The sequence below is a fragment of the Poecile atricapillus genome, chromosome 23, assembly GCF_030490865.1.
Source record: "Poecile atricapillus isolate bPoeAtr1 chromosome 23, bPoeAtr1.hap1, whole genome shotgun sequence".
Taxonomy (NCBI): domain Eukaryota; kingdom Metazoa; phylum Chordata; class Aves; order Passeriformes; family Paridae; genus Poecile; species Poecile atricapillus.
The window spans coordinates 23,379-42,780 of record NC_081271.1 but is presented as its reverse complement, the minus strand read 5'-3'; the positions used below and the strand labels follow the sequence as shown (position 1 = coordinate 42,780).

Sequence of the window (19,402 nt, the reverse complement as noted above, 5' to 3'; positions counted from 1 at the left end):
ATTTGAAATTTTGCTGTGTAGGCTCTAAACTTGTCTTGATCCAAGACTCTGTCAGTCCTGCAGCGATCGAGCATTCTGAGCACTAGTTTGTTGTTTTTTTTTCAAAATCACATCTTCAGGGTCATTGTAGAACAACACAGTACTGAAATCTGGCTAAGTAAAGCTTTGAAAATATGCCACTCCATAGTGATTTTTGAATTGAACTCAGTAGTTTGCCGATTTTTGCTTTTTGTGTATTTAATCAAATCTCTCGTCATTCGCTTCCAGGTGATTGGGATGGCTACAACCCTGCTTCATCAAATGTAATATATGAAGAACAGTCACCATTATTATCTTCATCTTCCCATGCTGCTTCCCCATCCGAAGTGTGTTATTTAGCAGTATCAGGAGAAGCTTTAACCAGAGTTCAGCTGTCTGAGAAACTGGAACAAGCAGAGAACACTGTGCCTGACAAGATAAGCACTTTAACTGAAAACCAGTGTGAGAGGAAGCCTCAGTCTTCTCCCCAGAGAACAAAGAACAGATGGGAATGTCCCTCGAGTCCTGGGTTTGGGATCACTAAAGGTAGTTCAGAAACAGGGACCAAAAGGGGCAGATCTGCCAGTCCAGCAAAGTCTGGGGCTGCTGAAGGATACTCTCACGTGGGATTCCACAGCCCCAGGAAAGGGGATCCTGCGACAAACAATCTCTCACATATATCTGAAAGTTCCAGGAGTGAGAGTAAAACCGCAGAAATAGGGATGAAGAGCAGTGACAAAAAGGAGTCTTCCGGTGGAAATCAAGAAAGGTCAGCAAGTCCCCAAAGGCATCTCAGCAAGCCAGGAAGCACAGCAATGGTGGGAAGGATCCAGGGTAGAACATCCCGTGGCGAGAAGGCAACTGTCGAGCAGTTGAAAGGTGGGAATGGTAAACCAGAAGTCACCAGGAAAGAGATGAAGCAGAGGACTCCAGGAAATACAGAAGGGTGTTCTGCAGACCGACCTTACCCAGTGTTTGGTGAGCATAACCTTCCCTTCAGGGACTCCAGAAGAAATGCCTCTGAAGATGACTTACTAACCAAGTCCAGCTCTGGAGACACAAGTTCTAGCAGATTCAAAACCTCCAGCCTTTCCGATATCCCGCTGCTTTCCATGGAGAAACAAAGGAGGGTGGAAACTCAGGAAGCTCTTAGGCTGAGCAGGCACCATGGAAAAAGACACGTGGAGCTGCCCGATGAAACCAAAGATGGAACTTCCCAACCTGAGAGGAACTCTCCAGTAAGGAAAACACTGATAACTCCTGGGCCATGGAAGGTCCCCAGTGGCTGTAAGGGCACCCCAGCAGCAGCGGTGCCTGGAGAACAGGTGTGACTGACTGACAGACACTGTGCTTTAGAACGTGTTTAGATCAATTTTCCAGTAAGGGTAATTTTAAAGCATCGGTTCTTCTCGCACAGTTGTCTTCTTTTTTTTTTTTTTCCCCTCAGAAAATGGTTAGAGGTGGGGAAGGTATTTGATTTGTTCTTAAATTATCTAAGCTCCTTGAAGGACCTTGCAGATTGCTTCAGTGAAACCCTTCCATGAGCTGCTGTCCCCGTGTCCCTTTGCAGGCCATGTCTGCCGCTCCCAGTGTTGCACTGCTGCAGCTTCCCCCAAGTATTGTGAACTCTGAACAAAGTTATTTAATGCCTCTGTTGCCAATGTGATCCCGACTCACTTCCTGTTGTGCCAAGCTAGCTGCTGTATCCAGTCAATTTGACCTTTCCCACGTGGATTCCAGTCACAGACAAGGCAGGTTTGGGCTGAAGCGGGTGCTTTCTCTAGAGCAGGTTGCACGTTTACATCAGGAAACCCACAGAACATGGGTGAGTTAGTTTTTGTCAGTTCCAGGGCAACAAATGAGCTACTGCTGCTGCTGCTGCTGAGTTCGTACATTTCCTGGAATTTTTATACCTAATACAAAACCCTGTAGCTAAATATGGTATTTTACTTAATTTGTGATTTTGCTTTTTCTGACACAGCAAAATTGCTTTAATTCCTTGAGTTACAGGGATTTGGGTTGCAAACATCTTTGAGAGGGAAGAAAATTCTGGGTTCTGTTAACACAATTCCTTTGGTTTCACTCATGGCACTGCGATGCCCTTGGCCTTGGGATGGAGCTGATGCTGAAAAGTCCCATCTTTAATTATTTAATGCTAGTTAAGAATTTGGGGGTTTTTTCCTTCTGTAGAGGTAAGAACTGACCTTAGGACAGACTCAGCTGCCAGAGCAGTGTTTTCAGTGATGTTCTTGCCCATATATTTTAGAACTCTCCCCTATTTACTATAAATGTGTGATCAAGGAGTGTTGATGACAAACAGGATACAGGAGACACACCATCTATGTTTTGGGCTGGCAGAGATATTTTAAAGAGAGATGTTATCACTAGAACCTCTTGATGCATCAGTCTTACAGCTGTAAGAACAACAGAAACAGAAGGGGTTTATTTTATTCACAATTTCAATGACTGCAGAAAAGAGGTAAAAGGAGGCCCTTGGTCTAGTTTGCTGGAGAAAGAAAAGTAGCTTTACTTACTTCAAATACAAACATGATTTCCTCTTTGCAAGTGAATATCTTGTTTTGGATTTGAAACACTAAATGCTTTTAAAGGCTATCAAAGCACAGTGAGATAGTTCTGAGTGGAATTCTTCACAAGTACAGCTGACTGCTTAAACAGCTTTTAAACAAAGATTTTGGGAATTCAAAAGGCTTTAAAGCAGCTCTGAACCACGGTCACCTGCTTGAAACTGGGTGAGACACTGACACTGGGTTTGCTGTGTAGCGCAACACGTACGAATTATCCCTGAGTGGAATATGACTGTGAAATATTTAATACTCTGAAGTAGCCTGTGTAGATATTGCCCCATCTTCTTCCCCAGAGGTTGGTTTACGTTGAGCTGCGTGCACTCGGCTTGACCACTGAGTACAGCGACAAATCTAGTCCTTTAATTCCAGATGAATTAGCCCCACTGAAATTATTTCCCTGCCTTCAACTCCTCTCTATTTTTCTATATGTTCATGTGACCTGATAATGTCTTACCTGTATGTGATTTCTCCTTCCATAGACCTTGTATCCGTACTTCCTGTATCAGACTTAGCCACGTGGCCTCGGAATACTACGTAATGGATGGATGTACCGGGTGTAAATGTTTATATATTGTACAGCACCTTTATACAGACTTCTGAGGTTCTGACTAGAGAGAGACCTGTAAATTGCTCATTATTTTTTATATAGATATTAAAAACAAATTGCAGTTCATGGCCTGTTGGTTCTGCACTATCTAAACCACATGCTTGGCTGGCTTCCAGGGGTACAATCCACATTTTTACTCACAAACATTTGAGGTGAAATCCAGGGATTTTGGGGTTTTTGTGGCCGCGTGAGCCCCCGGGAGCAGCAGCAGCGCCCGCACCGGGGCCGCTCCCACGGTGACACCGAGAGGGCAAAAAACCCCGGCCCGGTTTGGGGGGAAAAACGGCGGAATCGGGAAAAAAACGGGATTGGGGAAAAATAAACGGGAATTGGGGGAAAATCGGGAATTGGGAAAAAAACCCCGGGAATTGGAAAAAAAAAACCAGGAAAAAAAACCTCGGGAATTGGGAAAAAAAAAACGGGAATAAAGAAAAAGGAATAAGGAAAAAGGCGGGAATAGGGAAAAAAACGGGGAATGGGGAAAATAAAATGGGAATCGGGGAAAAAAAAAACGGGAATAAAGTAAAACAGCCGGGAATTGGGGAAAAAAAATGGGAATTGGGGAAAAAAATGGGAATCGGGAAAAAAGATGGGTCTAAAGGAAAATTGGGAATTCGTGAAAATCTCGGGACTCGGGGAAAAAAACGGGGATTGGGAAAAAAAAAAAAAAAACGGAATAAAGAAAAACCGGGGTTTGGGGGGAAAAAAACGGGAATAAAGAAAACCAGCCAGGAATTGGGGGAAAAAAAGGGATCAGGGACAAAAAAATCCGGAAGTCAAGGAAAACCAGGAATGGGGAAAAACCTGGGAATCGGGGGGAAAAAGGAAAACGGGGAAAAAAAACCCAAACCGGGAATAAAGAAAAAAATCCAAGAATCAGGGAAAAAACGGGAACTGGAAAAAAAAAAAAAGGAATTGGGAAAAAAAGGGAATCAGGAGAAAAAAAACAGGATTTGGAAGGAAAAAAAGGAAAAAAAAGGTGCTCAGCACGGTCCCGAGGGTGCTCAGCATCATTCCGAAGGTGCAGGATGAGTGCCGACGGTGCAGGATGAGTGCCGACGGTGCAGGATGAGTGCCGAGGGTGCTGAGCACCATCACGAGGGTGCTGAGCACCATCTTGAGGGTGCAGGATGTGTGCCGATGGTGCAGGATGAGTGCCGAGGGTGCTGAGCACCATCCCGTGGGTGCTGAGCACCGTCCTGAGGGTGCTGAGCACCACCCCGAAAGTGCAGGATGACTGCCGAGGGTGCAGGATGAGTGCCTCGGGATTCATCCTGCACCCACGGGATGGTGCTGAGCACCCTCGGGATGGTGCTGAGCGCCCACGATACGGTGCTCAGCACCCTCGGTTTGGTGCTGAGCACCCTCGGGACTCATCCTGCACCCTAGGCACTCATCCTGCACCCTCGGGATGGTGCTGAGCACCCTCAGCACTCATCCTGCACCCTCGGGATGGTGCTGAGCACCCTCGGGACTCATCCTGCACCCTCGGGATGGTGCTGAGCACTCTCGGGACTCATCCTGCACCCTCGGGATGGTGCTGAGCACCCTCGGGATGGTCCTGAGCACCCTCGCGACGGTGCTCAGCACCCTCGGTTTGGTGCTCAGCACCCTCGGGACTCATCCTGCACCCCCGGGACTCATCCTGCACCCTCGGGATGGTGCTGAGCACCAAACCGAGGGTGCTGAGCATCCACGGCACTCATCCTGCATCCTCGGGATGGTGCTGAGCACCCTCGAGATGGTGCTGAGCACTCTCGGGACTCATCCTGCACCCTCGGGATGGTACTGAGCACCCTCGGGATGGCGCATCCCGAGGATGCAGGATGAGTCCCGAAGGTGCTCAGCACCATCCCGAGGGTGCTCAGCACCATCCCGAGGATGCAGGATGAGTCCCGAAGGTGCTCAGCACCATCTCGAGGGTGCAGGATGAGTCCCGAGGGTGCGCAGCACCATCTCGAGGGTGCTCAGCACCATCCCGAGGGTGCAGGATGAGTCCCGACGGTGCAGGATGAGTCCCGAGGGTGCTGAGCACCAAACCGAGTGTGCTGAGCACCGTCGCGAGGGTGCTCAGCACCATCCCGAGGGTGCTCAGCACCATCCCGAGGGTGCAGGATGAGTGCCGTGGGTGCTCAGCACCTATCCCGAAGGTGCTCAGCACCATCCCGAGGGTGCAGGATGAGTCTCGACAGTGCTCAGCACCATTCCGAGGTGCTGATTCCGATTCAAACTTCAAGGGTCACATGTGAATAGTCAGGGTTCAAAGATCAAGAGTAAAGGGTCCAAGGTCCAATGTTATGGGTTAATATTCCAAGGTTGTGTGGTCCAAGGTCAATTATCAGGGAATCAAACTTCAAAGAGCAGAAGTCAAGAGTCAAAGGTCAAAATTCAGAGGTTAAGAGTAAAAGGTCAATGGGAGGTTGCCAGGGAGTTGCAGGGAAGAGGAGTATTTATAAACTTTATCCCTACTTCCCTGTAATTCTGGGTGTTTGGATTTCCTTTGTGCTCGTCAGGATAAGCTATAAACAAGCCCCTGAACTCTGCATCGATGTGTCAAACACTTCCACAGAAAGGCAAGTCAGCAGTGATTCTAGAGGAAAAATTAGAGGTGATGGCTTGTGATCCATGGGGAATTACATTGGGAATTATGAAACTCAAACACATGGAATTGTGGAGGTGGAATTCCATTTTCAGCCTTGGGCACCTGGAGGAGGAGAGGTGTCCTCATCCATAGCAAGGAAAGCCTGGTGCCCCAGTGTGTCAGGTGCAGACAATGAGCTGTCCAGGGAATGAGCAACAAGTTCCTTCTGCCACTGCCCTCACCCGTAGGATGGCAACAGCACAAACTGAACTGTGAGGATGATGAGGGCTCAGAGCAGCCCCAGGTGTGAGCAGTGAGGTTGATGAGGGGACAGAGCAGCCCCAGGTGTGAGCAGTGAGGTTGATGAGGGGACAGAGCAGCCCCAGGTGTGAGCAGTGAGGTTGATGAGGAGCGGGTGGGTCCTGCCCGGGGCTGTTTTAGGGGGAGGGTTTCCCTCAGTTCACTTGGGCACGGAGCAGTTGGAGAAGAGGGGTTTATGGTGGGCTCCCCGGGGGTGTCTCATAGAATGATACCGGGAGCACCTTCATAGGGTCTGGGAGAGCAGCTGGATGCACTTGGACATGGAGCATTGCTTAAAGGAGGTGCCGAGGGACAAACCTTTGTATCTGGAAGCAGCATCTGAGCAGGTGAGCCAGTGCGGGTTTGCAGGGGAGACTTTTTTCCTTTTCCTTTTTGATTTCATCTTGCCGGGGAGCGACAGAGCCGTGCGGAGGCGAGGTGAGCTCTGCCGGGCCGGCAGGCGGGAGCCGCGGCGCGGAGCTGTGTCCGTCCGGCCGCTCCGCCCGCTCCGGGCGCGGGGCTCGGGCACCGCCGGGGTCCCTTCGGGCCGGTCCCGGTGCCGCTGGGCGGGCCGGGCTGTCCCGGGGCCGAGGCCGCCCCCGCCCGCCGGAGGAGCCGCTTTCCGGCCGGGAGCCGCGCTCCGTCCGGGGCCGGGAGCGCGGGGCCGCCCCCGGGTGCCGAGTGCCGCCGCTGCCGGGGCTCGCGTGGCTCCCCCGGTCCCCCCGCACCTGGAGCGGCGCCAGCCCGGGAGCGAGTCCCGGCGAGGGCCGCTGGGGCCCACTTGTGGCTTATCAGCTTCAGACTGCACTGGCAAAAGCCGCTGGGAGGAGGGGAGGGGGAAAAGCACGACCTTCCGGCCTTTTTGTCTCGGGGCTTTGTCGGTTTCGCTCTTTAGCCGAGCCGCGCCTTTAAATAACGATGTGACGCTTTCTAGAAACTGTGTCCAATACCTTTTGCACCTTCACATGGGGGCTTCGAGCTCAGGTTTTTCCATTGCCGAGTTAACTGCAGGTCCAAGCTGACAGCGTTCCGTGCATCTGGTGTGCATGAATCTGTTTGTGATGTTCATTTCCTCTGGATGCAGAGGAGGGCTTTTTGGGCAGACCGTATTTCTCAAGCCTCGGGGTTTGTTTAAGCCTTGTATCCGATCTTCTGGAGATGCGGGCTGGGGGAGAACTTTGTCTTGCTGCTGTACTAGGGAATGGAATGCAGGGGGTCCCCGCAATATCCCCGTGGAAGCTGGAATGTCCGAGGAAATGGATGCGACAATTCTCGGGGGCGAACCTGGCTCCCAGCGCTCTGCAGCGTAGAACGCGAGAGAGCAGGGCCGAGGGACAGCGGGGTAGGAACGGCGAGGTGCTTCGTGCTCTGGGTTTGGTGTCGCTGATGTTTCCAGAGCCAGAGCAGGTTGATTTGGTTCTGGTGCACTGGAACGGGATCCAAACCTTGGAAAGGTCAGAGACCAATTGGGAGGAAATGTTTTGAAGTGAATGTGTTTCTTAATAGAGGGGAGGTTTCAGTCCGTTTTTTAATTGATTTTAAAGGAATTTGTTTTTGAGGAAAAGTGAAAAAAAATGTTTATTTTAATAAGTAGGGCGTAGGTAAGAGAAAAAAAGGATGAATAACGTTAGATATTTTTTTTGTGGAGAAAAGCTCAGGAGATTTAGAAGGGTTTTTCTGCACGTGTGGTTTGGATGTTTTTGGAGTTGGGCTGTGGCGTGGATCCTTTTGAGCCGTGGGGTGTTTTGGTGGTAGCCTGGGTTTTTGGATCGGAGTAAAGTTGAATAGTTTTAGAAGAAGTTGTTACGGTTCTGGCAATTATTTTGTATTCACTAATCAATGAGAAGTTATTTTAAAAAAGTAAAAAATGGATTTTTTGTTGTGTTAAACAATAGAGTTGAGAGAGAATTTGGGTGAGGCTGTATTAGTACTGTATATAGATTGTATGTTCAAAGAATTTTTTCATTTTTAGTTTTAAAGTTATAGAATTTATGTTTGGGCATAAAGCAGATGATGGGGATATAATATAATTTTAGAACATTTTTTTATTGTGTATCTTTGGATTAATGGTCAAATTAATGTTTTTTAATTTTAGATATGCTTTTATACAGATACAGGTAAATATAAATAGTGATAGTAGTATTTAGTAAGTAGAGGCATTTATATGTGGTTTTTATTCAATATTAGATTTTTTTGGTGGTACACAGTGTGTTGTTTCATTTTTTTGTGTTGTATACTAAGTGAAATTTGGTTTTTGAATAAAGATGATTTTATGAATGGGTTTGTTTGTATTTTAGGTAGAATCAATTAAAATAGATTTTGATATCGATTAGTGGGTTTTGTTTATTCTATGTAGGGGTTCAGATTGGGTAGGGTTTGTTTGGTTAGCTGAGTTTTGGGTGTTAATTAGGTGGCTTTTATTAGATGCAGTTTTCAATTTTTGAAAATTTTTTATTGAGTGGTTTTAAGGTGATTTTTAGTAGTTGATGGTAGAATTTTATTTTGTTTGTAGTTGGTGTATAATAATGTATATGTTCTATTTATTTAATGTGCTTTTTGGTTTAGGTGTTGATGATAAGTTTGGATTTCTTTCGGTTGTGGTGTTCCTTAGTTTCATTTCTGGGGACACAGGCATTTATATGGTGGATTTTTATAGGTATATTTTTGGGGGTGATGTTTTTTAATTTTTTAGTAGCTTAGATTGGTTTTTTATGTTTTCAATTAGCTATTACTTTTTTTATAGAGTATTGGTGAGTATTTATGTATTACTATAAATGTAGAGCTTTGGGGTTTTTTTGCTGATGTTTAGGGTTAGTTGAATGGTTTTGAGTTCAGTGTGTTGGTCTGATTATTTTTGAATAGTTGGTGTGATTTGTTGTGTGGCGTTTAGTAGGGTTGCTTTTTATTTACGTTTAACTTTGCTGATGTGATAAGAACTGTTAGTGACAGAGCGTAGCATCTTTTTTTGCTGGTAGTTGGTTGTACAGTGTTGGTTTTGTTTGTGTTACCTGTTTTGGGTTGTTTTCTTTTTTTTTGTTAGTGAGATTAAAGTTTTTATTTTGGGGTTAATTTGTGATTATTTTAAAGATTTTAGAGCAATTTGGGTTTTTGATTTGGGGGTGCTGTGATGAGAGTACTTTATTTGTTTTATGTGGTATCGGTGGTGTGCATAGAGGGAATATTTGTTTTGAAAATTTATTTTAGTATTGTTAGTTGAAGTGTTAGGATGAGTTGTGTTTCAGTGTTGAAACTTTTTGAGGCGGTTTGGATTTTTTTCTAGGTTAAGATTTTTTTCCCTTGGGTGGCGGAGGTATTGTGATTTTATTGATGATATTGGTGGGAATTTGATGCTGTTTGTTTTTTGGTTATTTTATTTTTAGGAATTGGATTTTTGCAGTTGGACTGGAAGAATTCACTTTATTTCAAAACATACTACTTTAATGATATAAAGGTTCCCATATTAACTCCTCAGTCTTTTAGATTCTTTTTCTCATTTAGGTTTTCCAGAATTTATGGATAATTTAGCAATCAAGCAGGGATGGCACCCCATTCTTGAAAAGATGGCTATGGAAAAACCTGTGTCTAACAACACGTACCTGACAGAGGGCAACAATTTTGCCGTTATTACAGGGCCAAATACGAGTGGCAAATCAACGTTGGCATGGATCTGCCGGAGGAGAGGAGTTTCTGGTGGGCTCCCAGTGGCATCTGATGGAGTGACGGTGAGAGCATCTCATAGGGTCTGGGGGAGCACCTGGATGCACTTGGACCTGGAGCACTGCTTAAAGGAGGTGGTGACGGACAAAGCTTTTTGCCAGGAAGCAGCACCTGAACAGCTGAGCCAGTGTGGATTTGCAGGGGTGATCTTTCTCCTTTTCCCTTTTGATTTCATCTTGGCAGTCCCTCCCCGGTGCCCTCAATCTGCCACAAGAATTCCAAGAAAAAAAAAGGCTGAGCAAACAGTGAAAAGAAGGGGTATAGGTAAGGTGGAGTTCAGGTATACTCCACCCCAAACCCTAAACTGCAGCCCTAACAGTACTACCATTTCCCTGAGGCAGCTGCAGGCAGGAACCCTAAAGCAGGGGAGTTCCAGAACCCCCGAGAGGTGCAGGCAGTTCCCTGGTGCTAGGGTCAGCCAGGAGATAGTGGGGGGACGATCCGTAGGGTTGGGGAAACAGGGGGTTTCCCGCCCCGCCCCACCCTGGGCTCTCGGTCCCTCCGCAGCCGGGGATTGCTCCCACCCCTCCTCGAGGCGGCGGTTGGCAGGGCTTCGTGCCTAGCCTCCGCAAAGAGTTCGGCTCTGTCAGCCTCTGCCCTGTCTCAGGGCCAAACTTAGGTAGGGTAGGGAGCAACTGTGGATTGCCTGGTCCGGGCTAATGGACATCTCTTGGGGCCTATGGATAAGGAGCATCCCCGGTTGCAAGCGTAGGGTTCTAACTAAGTTTGTAGGGTTCAGTGTGGGAGCTTGGCAGTGACACAGAGAGGTTGAGGGAGGGCTTCAGAGGTGGAGGGCTGGAGACAAACAGTGAAAATAAAAAGGGTACAGGTTTCGATATAAGGTAGAGTACAGGACTATTCAAACCCTAAACAGCAGCCCTAACAACACTCCCGTTTCCTTGAGGCAGCTGCAGGCAGGAACCCTAAAGCAGCAGAGTGCCAGAACCCCTGAGAGCTGCAGGCAGTACCCCTGGTGCTAGGGCCAGCCAGGAAGAGATAGTGGGTGCTAGGGCCTACTGCTGTCATATAAGCTGGGGTTTCCATCCTTGGGGTACCCTGGGTTCCCTGTCCCTCACTGACTGGAGAGTCTTCCTCCCCTCCTTGAGGTGGTGGTAATTTGGCTGTCAGCCAATACTGCTGTGAAGCAAGCCTCTGCCTCCCTGTGAGGTGAAGTGTGCAGCCCATGAACCTGGGCATTCTCTAGAGAAGGTAAGTCCTGGGTTTTCACAGATGTGCCGCTAAGATCCTGCATTGATATTTGGTCTTCTAGATTGTAGCTGACGAGGAGACGACATCCTGGTGATGGCAGGAACTTCCCGGATAGCGCAGTGGCCTTCCTGGGCGTCCTCGTGTGGATCCTCCCCGCCGGGCATCCGAGAGCTGAGTCAAAGGCTAAAAATTGCAGAGGGGCTGAAAGCGGGGTGCCGGGTCGGGACTTGTGACCTGGGATTATGGAGTCAGCTTTGGGGATGGGGAGGTCCAGGCTGTGGCCCCTTAGGCCACACGGTGGGAGAGCCTCACTTTTGTTCACAGTGCTGAGGTGCGCAGGACAGAGCAGTCCCGGGGCGTGTAGTATCACTTGTCCGTCGTGCCTTCTGTGTCTTTTGTGCCTCTCCTGTTGTATGTGCCTCGTCTTATTTCTTCTGGGGGCTTACCAGAAACCCCAGCGTCGCTCGTACCATCTCCGATCTCTGGGCTCTTCAGCCCGATGCCATCGAAGCTTTGCCTCAGGAGCTCGCAGAGGCCTTGGAATTGCATCTGTTTTGGAAAGCATCCGATCGGATGTCTTTTAGAGGTCTTGTTCCGAGCTGTGTCAACAGCCGTGCGCCGCGAGGATCCACTGTTGCGGCTTAGGTCTTGAAGAAACACAAAGATAGGTAGAGGACTGTGGCCCTAAAATTCTCGGGCATCCGTCTTGGCAGTTGCTGGAGTTCGTCATTCCGTCAGCATCTTCTTCCTCCCGGGTTCTGCGAGCTTCATCAGCTCGCCTTCATTGTCTTCCGGCTCATCTCATTCCGCGTTCTCTCGGTCCTTGTGGCCATTCTTGTGGCCCAGAGTTTTGTCTCCCCGTTGTGTCCCCTCGTCTGTTGTCTTGTGTGTCACGGGTGTCTGGGTGTAGTTGTCCCGGAGCTGCTCTGTCCTGCTGCCCAGCCTGGGTGTAGGTGTAGAAGGCCAAGTCTCAGGCCCCTGTAATTTGAAATTTGTGATGTAGGGTGTAGTTGGAGTCTAGCGGGTGTGCCTAGATGGACACAAGATGTCAGGAGCTGTGAAGTTACCCTGCAGCACTTTGACTTTTGTCTCAGCTTTCTTTCAGATGCACACGGATGAAATCGGTGGCAGAGCGCCCCATCCAGGGTAAGGGGGTTCCCCCGAGAAGGTAAGTCAATGTTTGTCTTTGCAGGGCAACTGGAACCGGTCACTGTGTTACAGGTCTCCTCTTTGTCTTTATTTTTAGGAAGTGAAGCCGGCTAGCAGCAGTCAAGGCGAAGCGGGCGAGGTGAGCATTTACTGGTGGAGGGAAACTGTTGTTGTTGCTGGGCTCTCAGTTTCTGGTGCAAATGCCAAGCGTCCCTTCTTGTTTGCGTGCTTTAGGTGGTCCAGTCACATTTCGCCGAGATCCCCTCCCCAACCAACCGGCCGGCACAGCTGTTTCGCCGCTCCCGTGAGCCCTGCGGAAGCGTTACAGGACCGTGTGATGAAGCCTTGGCCTTTTCCACGTAAAGGGGCCGTGTGGGTGGCCTTCAGGAACGGGCCGAGGGGTTGCCGTGAGTTGGGGATGTCGGGAGGAGGAGCGAGGGTCCCTTTGAGTTTCAGCAATGCCGCATCACTTTGTCTTCTCTTAACTCAGGCGCGCCCTGCGACGACGGCGTCCGGCTCCCGGCGTGGCCGAAGCGTGCGTCCTCAGGACGCGGCCGTTCACAGGAGACCGTGAGTCGCGGAATTGTCGGGTTTTGGCTGATGCCCTGCAAAGATCAGCCGCTGATTTTCTGTTTTATTTATTGTAGCTGACCCAGAAGACAGCAGCCTGGCGATGGCAGGAACTTCCCAGATGGCGAGGCGCCCTTCCTTGGCGCTCCACGTGGGTCCTCCCCGCCGGGCATCCGAGAGCTAAGTCGAAGGCTATGAATTGCAGAGGGGCTGAAAGTGGGGTGCCGGGTCGGGACTCTGGATCTGGGATTTTTAAGTCAGCTTTGGGGATGGGGAGGTCCAGGCTGTGGCCCCTTAGGCCACGTGAAGGGAGAGCCTCACTTTTGTTCACAGTGCTGAGGTGCGCAGGACAGAGCAGTCCCGGGGCGTGTAGTATCACTTGTCCGTCGTGCCTTCTGTGTCTTTTGTGCCTCTCCTGTTGTATGTGCCTCGCCTTATTTCTTCTGGGGGCTTACCAGAAACCCCGGTGTCGCTCGTACCATCTCCGATCTCTGGGCTCTTCAGCCCGATGCCATCGAAGCTTTGCCTCAGGAGCTCGCAGAGGCCTTGGAATTGCATCTGTTTTGGAAAGCATCCGATCGGATGTCTTTTAGAGGTCTTGTTCCGAGCTGTGTCAACAGCCGTGCGCCGCGAGGATCCATTGTTGCGGCTTAGGTCTTGAAGAAACGCAGAGATAGGTAGGGGGCTGTGGCCCTAAAATTCTCGGGCATCCGTCTTGGCAGTTGCTGGAGTTCGTCATTCCGTCAGCATCTTCTTCCTCCCGGGTTCTGCGAGCTTCATCAGCTCGCCTTCATTGTCTTCCGGCTCATCTCATTCCGCGTTCTCTCGGTCCTTGTGGCCGTTCTTGTGGCCCAGAGTTTTGTCTCCCCGTTGTGTCCCCTCGTCTGTTGTCTTGTGTGTCACGGGTGTCTGGGTGTAGTTGTCCCGGAGCTGCTCTGTCCTGCTGCCCAGCCTGGGTGTAGGTGTAGAAGGCCAAGTCTCAGGCCCCTGTAATTTGAAATTTGTGATGTAGGGTGTAGTTGGAGTCTAGCGGGTGTGCCTAGATGGACACAAGATGTCAGGAGCTGTGAAGTTACCCTGCAGCACTTTGACTTTTGTCTCAGCTTTCTTTCAGATGCACACGGATGAAATCGGTGGCAGAGCGCCCCATCCAGGGTAAGGGGGTTCCCCCGAGAAGGTAAGTCAATGTTTGTCTTTGCAGGGCAACTGGAACCGGTCACTGTGTTACAGGTCTCCTCTTTGTCTTTATTTTTAGGTAGTGAAGCCGGCTAGCAGCAGTCAAGGCGAAGCGGGTGAGGTGAGCATTTAACGGTGGAGGGAAACTGTTGTTGTCGCTGGGCTCTCAGTTTCTGGTGCAAATGCCAAGCGTCCCTTCTTGTTTGCGTGTTTTAGGTGGTCCAGTCACATTTCGCCGAGATCCCCTCCCCAACCAACCGGCCGGCACAGCTGTTTCGCCGCTCCCGTGAGCCCTGCGGACGCGTTACGGTACCGTGAGATGGAGCCTTTTCCACGTAAAGGGGCCGTGTGGGTGGCCTTCAGGAACGGGCCGAGGGGTTGCCGTGAGTTGGGGATGTCGGGAGGAGGAGCGAGGGTCCCTTTGAGTTTCAGCAATGCCGCATCACTTTGTCTTCTCTTAACTCAGGCGCGCCCTGCGACGACGGCGTCCGGCTCCCGGCGTGGCCGAAGCGTGCGTCCTCAGGACGCGGCCGTTCACAGGAGACCGTGAGTCGCGGAATTGTCGGGTTTTGGCTGATGCCCTGCAAAGATCAGCCGCTGATTTTCTGTTTTATTTATTGTAGCTGACCCAGAAGGCAGCAGCCTGGCGATGGCAGGAACTTCCCAGATGGCGAGGCGCCCTTCCTTGGCGCTCCACGTGGATCCTCCCCGCCGGGCATCCGAGAGCTAAGTCGAAGGCTGTGAATTGCAGAGGGGCTGAAAGTGGGGTGCCGGGTCGGGACTCTGGATCTGGGATTTTTAAGTCAGCTTTGGGGATGGGGAGGTCCAGGCTGTGGCCCCTTAGGCCACGTGAAGGGAGAGCCTCGCTTTTGTTCACAGTGCTGAGGTGCGCAGGACAGAGCAGTCCCGGGGCGTGTAGTATCACTTGTCCGTCGTGCCTTCTGTGTCTTTTGTGCCTCTCCTGTTGTATGTGCCTCGCCTTATTTCTTCTGGGGGCTTACCAGAAACCCCGGCGTCGCTCGTACCATCTCCGATCTCTGGGCTCTTCAGCCCGATGCCATCGAAGCTTTGCCTCAGGAGCTCGCAGAGGCCTTGGAATTGCATCTGTTTTGGAAAGCATCCGATCGGATGTCTTTTAGAGGTCTTGTTCCGAGCTGTGTCAACAGCCGTGCGCCGCGAGGATCCATTGTTGCGGCTTAGGTCTTGAAGAAACACAAAGATAGGTAGAGGACTGTGGCCCTAAAATTCTCGGGCATCCGTCTTGGCAGTTGCTGGAGTTTGTCATTCCATCAGCATCTTCTTCCTCCCGGGTTCTGCGAGCTTCATCAGCTCGCCTTCATTGTCTTCCGGCTCATCTCATTCCGCGTTCTCTCGGTCCTTGTGGCCGTTCTTGTGGCCCAGAGTTTTGTCTCCCCGTTGTGTCCCCTCGTCTGTTGTCTTGTGTGTCACGGGTGTCTGGGTGTAGTTGTCCCGGAGCTGCTCTGTCCTGCTGCCCAGCCTGGGTGTAGGTGTAGAAGGCCAAGTCTCAGGCCCCTGTAATTTGAAATTTGTGATGTAGGGTGTAGTTGGAGTCTAGCGGGTGTGCCTAGATGGACACAAGATGTCAGGAGCTGTGAAGTTACCCTGCAGCACTTTGACTTTTGTCTCAGCTTTCTTTCAGATGCACACGGATGAAATCGGTGGCAGAGCGCCCCATCCAGGGTAAGGGGGTTCCCCCGAGAAGGTAAGTCAATGTTTGTCTTTTCAGGGCAACTGGAACCGGTCACTGTGTTACAGGTCTCCTCTTTGTCTTTATTTTTAGGAAGTGAAGCCGGCTAGCAGCAGTCAAGGCGAAGCGGGCGAGGTGAGCATTTACTGGTGGAGGGAAACTGTTGTTGTTGCTGGGCTCTCAGTTTCTGGTGCAAATGCCAAGCGTCCCTTCTTGTTTGCGTGCTTTAGGTGGTCCAGTCACATTTCGCCGAGATCCCCTCCCCAACCAACCGGCCGGCACAGCTGTTTCGCCGCTCCCGTGAGCCCTGCGGACGCGTTACGGGACCGTGAGATGGAGCCTTTTCCACGTAAAGGGGCCGTGTGGGTGGCCTTCAGGAACGGGCCGAGGGGTTGCCGTGAGTTGGGGATGTCGGGAGGAGGAGCGAGGGTCCCTTTGAGTTTCAGCAATGCCGCATCACTTTGTCTTCTCTTAACTCAGGCGCACCCTGCGACGACGGCGTCCGGCTCCCGGCGTGGCCGAAGCGTGCGTCCTCAGGACGCGGCCGTTCACAGGAGACCGTGAGTCGCGGAATTGTCGGGTTTTGGCTGATGCCCTGCAAAGATCAGCCGCTGATTTTCTGTTTTATTTATTGTAGCTGACCCAGAAGGCAGCAGCCTGGCGATGGCAGGAACTTCCCAGATGGCGAGGCGCCCTTCCTTGGCGCTCCACGTGGATCCTCCCCGCCGGACATCCGAGAGCTAAGTCGAAGGCTGTGAATTGCAGAGGGGCTGAAAGTGGGGTGCCGGGTCGGGACTCTGGATCTGGGATTTTTAAGTCAGCTTTGGGGATGGGGAGGTCCAGGCTGTGGCCCCTTAGGCCACGTGAAGGGAGAGCCTCGCTTTTGTTCACAGTGCTGAGGTGCGCAGGACAGAGCAGTCCCGGGGCGTGTAGTATCACTTGTCCGTCGTGCCTTCTGTGTCTTTTGTGCCTCTCCTGTTGTATGTGCCTCGCCTTATTTCTTCTGGGGGCTTACCAGAAACCCCGGCGTCGCTCGTACCATCTCCGATCTCTGGGCTCTTCAGCCCGATGCCATCGAAGCTTTGCCTCAGGAGCTCGCAGAGGCCTTGGAATTGCATCTGTTTTGGAAAGCATCCGATCGGATGTCTTTTAGAGGTCTTGTTCCGAGCTGTGTCAACAGCCGTGCGCCGCGAGGATCCATTGTTGCGGCTTAGGTCTTGAAGAAACACAAAGATAGGTAGAGGACTGTGGCCCTAAAATTCTCGGGCATCCGTCTTGGCAGTTGCTGGAGTTTGTCATTCCATCAGCATCTTCTTCCTCCCGGGTTCTGCGAGCTTCATCAGCTCGCCTTCATTGTCTTCCGGCTCATCTCATTCCGCGTTCTCTCGGTCCTTGTGGCCGTTCTTGTGGCCCAGAGTTTTGTCTCCCCGTTGTGTCCCCTCGTCTGTTGTCTTGTGTGTCACGGGTGTCTGGGTGTAGTTGTCCCGGAGCTGCTCTGTCCTGCTGCCCAGCCTGGGTGTAGGTGTAGAAGGCCAAGTCTCAGGCCCCTGTAATTTGAAATTTGTGATGTAGGGTGTAGTTGGAGTCTAGCGGGTGTGCCTAGATGGACACAAGATGTCAGGAGCTGTGAAGTTACCCTGCAGCACTTTGACTTTTGTCTCAGCTTTCTTTCAGATGCACACGGATGAAATCGGTGGCAGAGCGCCCCATCCAGGGTAAGGGGGTTCCCCCGAGAAGGTAAGTCAATGTTTCTCTTTGCAGGGCAACTGGAACCGGTCACTGTGTTACAGGTCTCCTCTTTGTCTTTATTTTTAGGAAATAGAGCCAGCTAGCAGCAGTCAAGGTCAAGTGGGCAAGGTGAGCATTGACCGGTGGAGGGAAGCTGTTATCACTGGGCTCTCAGTTTCTGGTGCAATGCCAAGTGCCCCTTCTCGTTTGCGTGCTTTAGGCAGTCCAGTCACGTTTCATCGAGACCCCGTCGCTGACCGGCCAGCACGCCTGCTTCGCCTCTGCCATGAGCCCTGCAGAAGCGTTATGGGATCGTGTGACGGAGCCTTTTCCACATAACGGGGCCGTGTGGGTGGTCTGCAGGAACAGGCCGAGGGGTTGCCGTGAGTTGAGGATGTTGGGAGGAGGAGCGAGGGCCTGTTCAAGTTTCAGCAATGCCGCATCACTTTGTCTTCTCTTAACTCAGGCGTGCCCTGCGATGGCGGCGTCCGGCTCCCGGCGTGGTCGAAACGTGCGGCCTCAGGACGCGGTCGTTCGCAGGAGACCGTGAGTAGCGGAATTGTCGGGTTTTGGCCGTTGCCCTGCAAAGATCAGCCGCTGATTTTCTGTTTTATTTATTGTAGCTGACCGAGAGACGGCAGCCTGGCGATGGCAGGAACTTCCCGGTTGGCGAGGCACCCTTCCTTGGCGCTCCACGTGGATCCTCCCCGCCGGGCATTCGAGAGTGAAGTCGAAGGCTATGACCCGCAGCGGGGATGAAAGCGGGGTGCTGGGTTTTGACTCGTGACCCGGGATTTTTGAGTCAGCTTTGGGGGTGTCCAGGCTGTGGCCCCTTAGGCCACGTGAAGGGAGAGCCTCACTTTTGCTCACAGTGCTGAGGTGCGCAGGACAGAGCAGTCCCAGGCCATGTCGTGTCACTTGTCCATTGTGCTTTCTGTGTCTTTTGTGCCTCTTGTGTTGTACGTGCTTCGCCTTATCCCTTCCAGGGGCTCACCAGAAACCCTGGCATCATTCCTCGCATCTCCCATTTCTGGCTTCCTCGGCCAGGCACCATCAAAGCTTTGCCTCGGGTGCTCTCAGGGGCCTTGGCATTGCATCTCTCTTTTAAAAGCATCCGATCGGATGTCTTTTAGAGGTCTTGTTCCGAGCTGTGTCGACAGCCGTGCGCCGCAAGGATCCATTGCTGCAGCTTAGGATTTGAAGAAACGCAAAGATGGGTAGGGGACTTTGGCCCTAAAATTCTTGGGCATCCCTCTTGGCAGTTCGTGGAGTTAATCGTTCCGTCAGCATCTTCTTCCTCCCGGGTTCTGCGAGCTTCATCAGCTCGCCTTCATTCTCACCCGGCTCATCTCGTTCCGCGTTCTCTCGGTCCTTGCGGCCATTCTTGTGGCCCAGAGCTGTGTCTCCCTGTTGTGTCCCTTCGTCTGTTGTCTTGTGTGTCACGGGTGTCTGGGTGTAGGTGTCCCGGAGCTGCTCTGTCCTGCTGCCCAGCCTGGGTGTAGGTGTAAAAGGCCAAGTCCCAGGCCCCTGTAATTTGAAATTTGTAATGTAGGGTGTAGTTGGAGTCTAGCGGGTGTTCCTAGATGGACACAAGGTGGCTGGAGCTGTGAAGTTATCCTTCAGCTCTTTGAGTTTTGTCTTGGCTTTCTAACCATTACATTATTTACTGCTCGATGTGGGGTTCAAAAGAGTAAGAAAAATCTATACTGCTTACGTTGTATTGGTACTTCCTTTGTGTTGGGAAAAAGGACTTTGGGATAAAGGACTTTGTAATGGTGTTGCTTAAGTTCATGTCTCTCAGGGTAGAGGCCTTCATGTAGTTCTAGTCTCTGAGCTTTTTTTGAGGTTTTAATCTACTTGTCCAGTAATGGATTACTTGTATTTATTTCTATTTTATGGCTGGCTATCTATCTATCTATAGTCATTTGTTTATTATAGATGTGTATATTTTCATTTCTATATTATTCATTTAAATGCCATGCCTGTAAGTAAATAAAAAACAAATAGTCCCTTGATTTAAATATTTTTCATACCTATTTCTATCATATTGAACC

The 19,402-nt window shown here is 50.8% G+C and overlaps 1 protein-coding gene and 3 long non-coding RNA genes across 9 annotated transcripts in view; all 4 read left to right on the top strand.

Moving 5' to 3' along the window:
• Positions 1–3,276, top strand: part of MAGI3 (membrane associated guanylate kinase, WW and PDZ domain containing 3) — a 54,867-nt gene extending 51,591 nt beyond the window's left edge. For 3 of the 4 annotated variants that reach the window (XM_058855944.1, XM_058855943.1, XM_058855945.1), the window contains one exon: positions 268–3,276. In XM_058855944.1, coding sequence (XP_058711927.1) covers positions 268–1,349 — 1,082 coding nt within the window. In that variant the 3' untranslated portion in view covers positions 1,350–3,276. The remainder of the gene's footprint in view (positions 1–267) is intronic. The other variant, XM_058855946.1, reaches the window with a different exon arrangement.
• An 8,383-nt stretch (positions 3,277–11,659) lies between these two features.
• Positions 11,660–14,036, top strand: LOC131587848 (uncharacterized). Of its 2 annotated transcripts, XR_009279452.1 has the most exons (5): positions 11,660–12,305; positions 12,401–12,573; positions 12,657–12,736; positions 12,814–13,913; positions 13,992–14,036. It is a non-coding gene; the product is annotated as an uncharacterized LOC131587848 (long non-coding RNA). The 2 variants fall into 2 exon arrangements; XR_009279451.1 differs by lacking the exon at positions 13,992–14,036 and having other exon boundaries at positions 12,814–13,985.
• Positions 14,037–14,542: 506 nt separating this feature from the next.
• LOC131587849 (uncharacterized) lies at positions 14,543–16,184 on the top strand. The gene is made up of 4 exons (XR_009279453.1): positions 14,543–15,635; positions 15,714–15,755; positions 15,851–16,017; positions 16,101–16,184. It is a non-coding gene; the product is annotated as an uncharacterized LOC131587849 (long non-coding RNA).
• Positions 16,185–16,364: 180 nt separating this feature from the next.
• On the top strand, positions 16,365–19,402 carry LOC131587847 (uncharacterized). 2 transcript variants are annotated; one of them, XR_009279450.1, is made up of 5 exons: positions 16,365–17,357; positions 17,411–17,477; positions 17,569–17,731; positions 17,815–17,894; positions 17,972–19,402. It is a non-coding gene; the product is annotated as an uncharacterized LOC131587847 (long non-coding RNA). The 2 variants fall into 2 exon arrangements; XR_009279449.1 differs by having other exon boundaries at positions 16,365–17,477.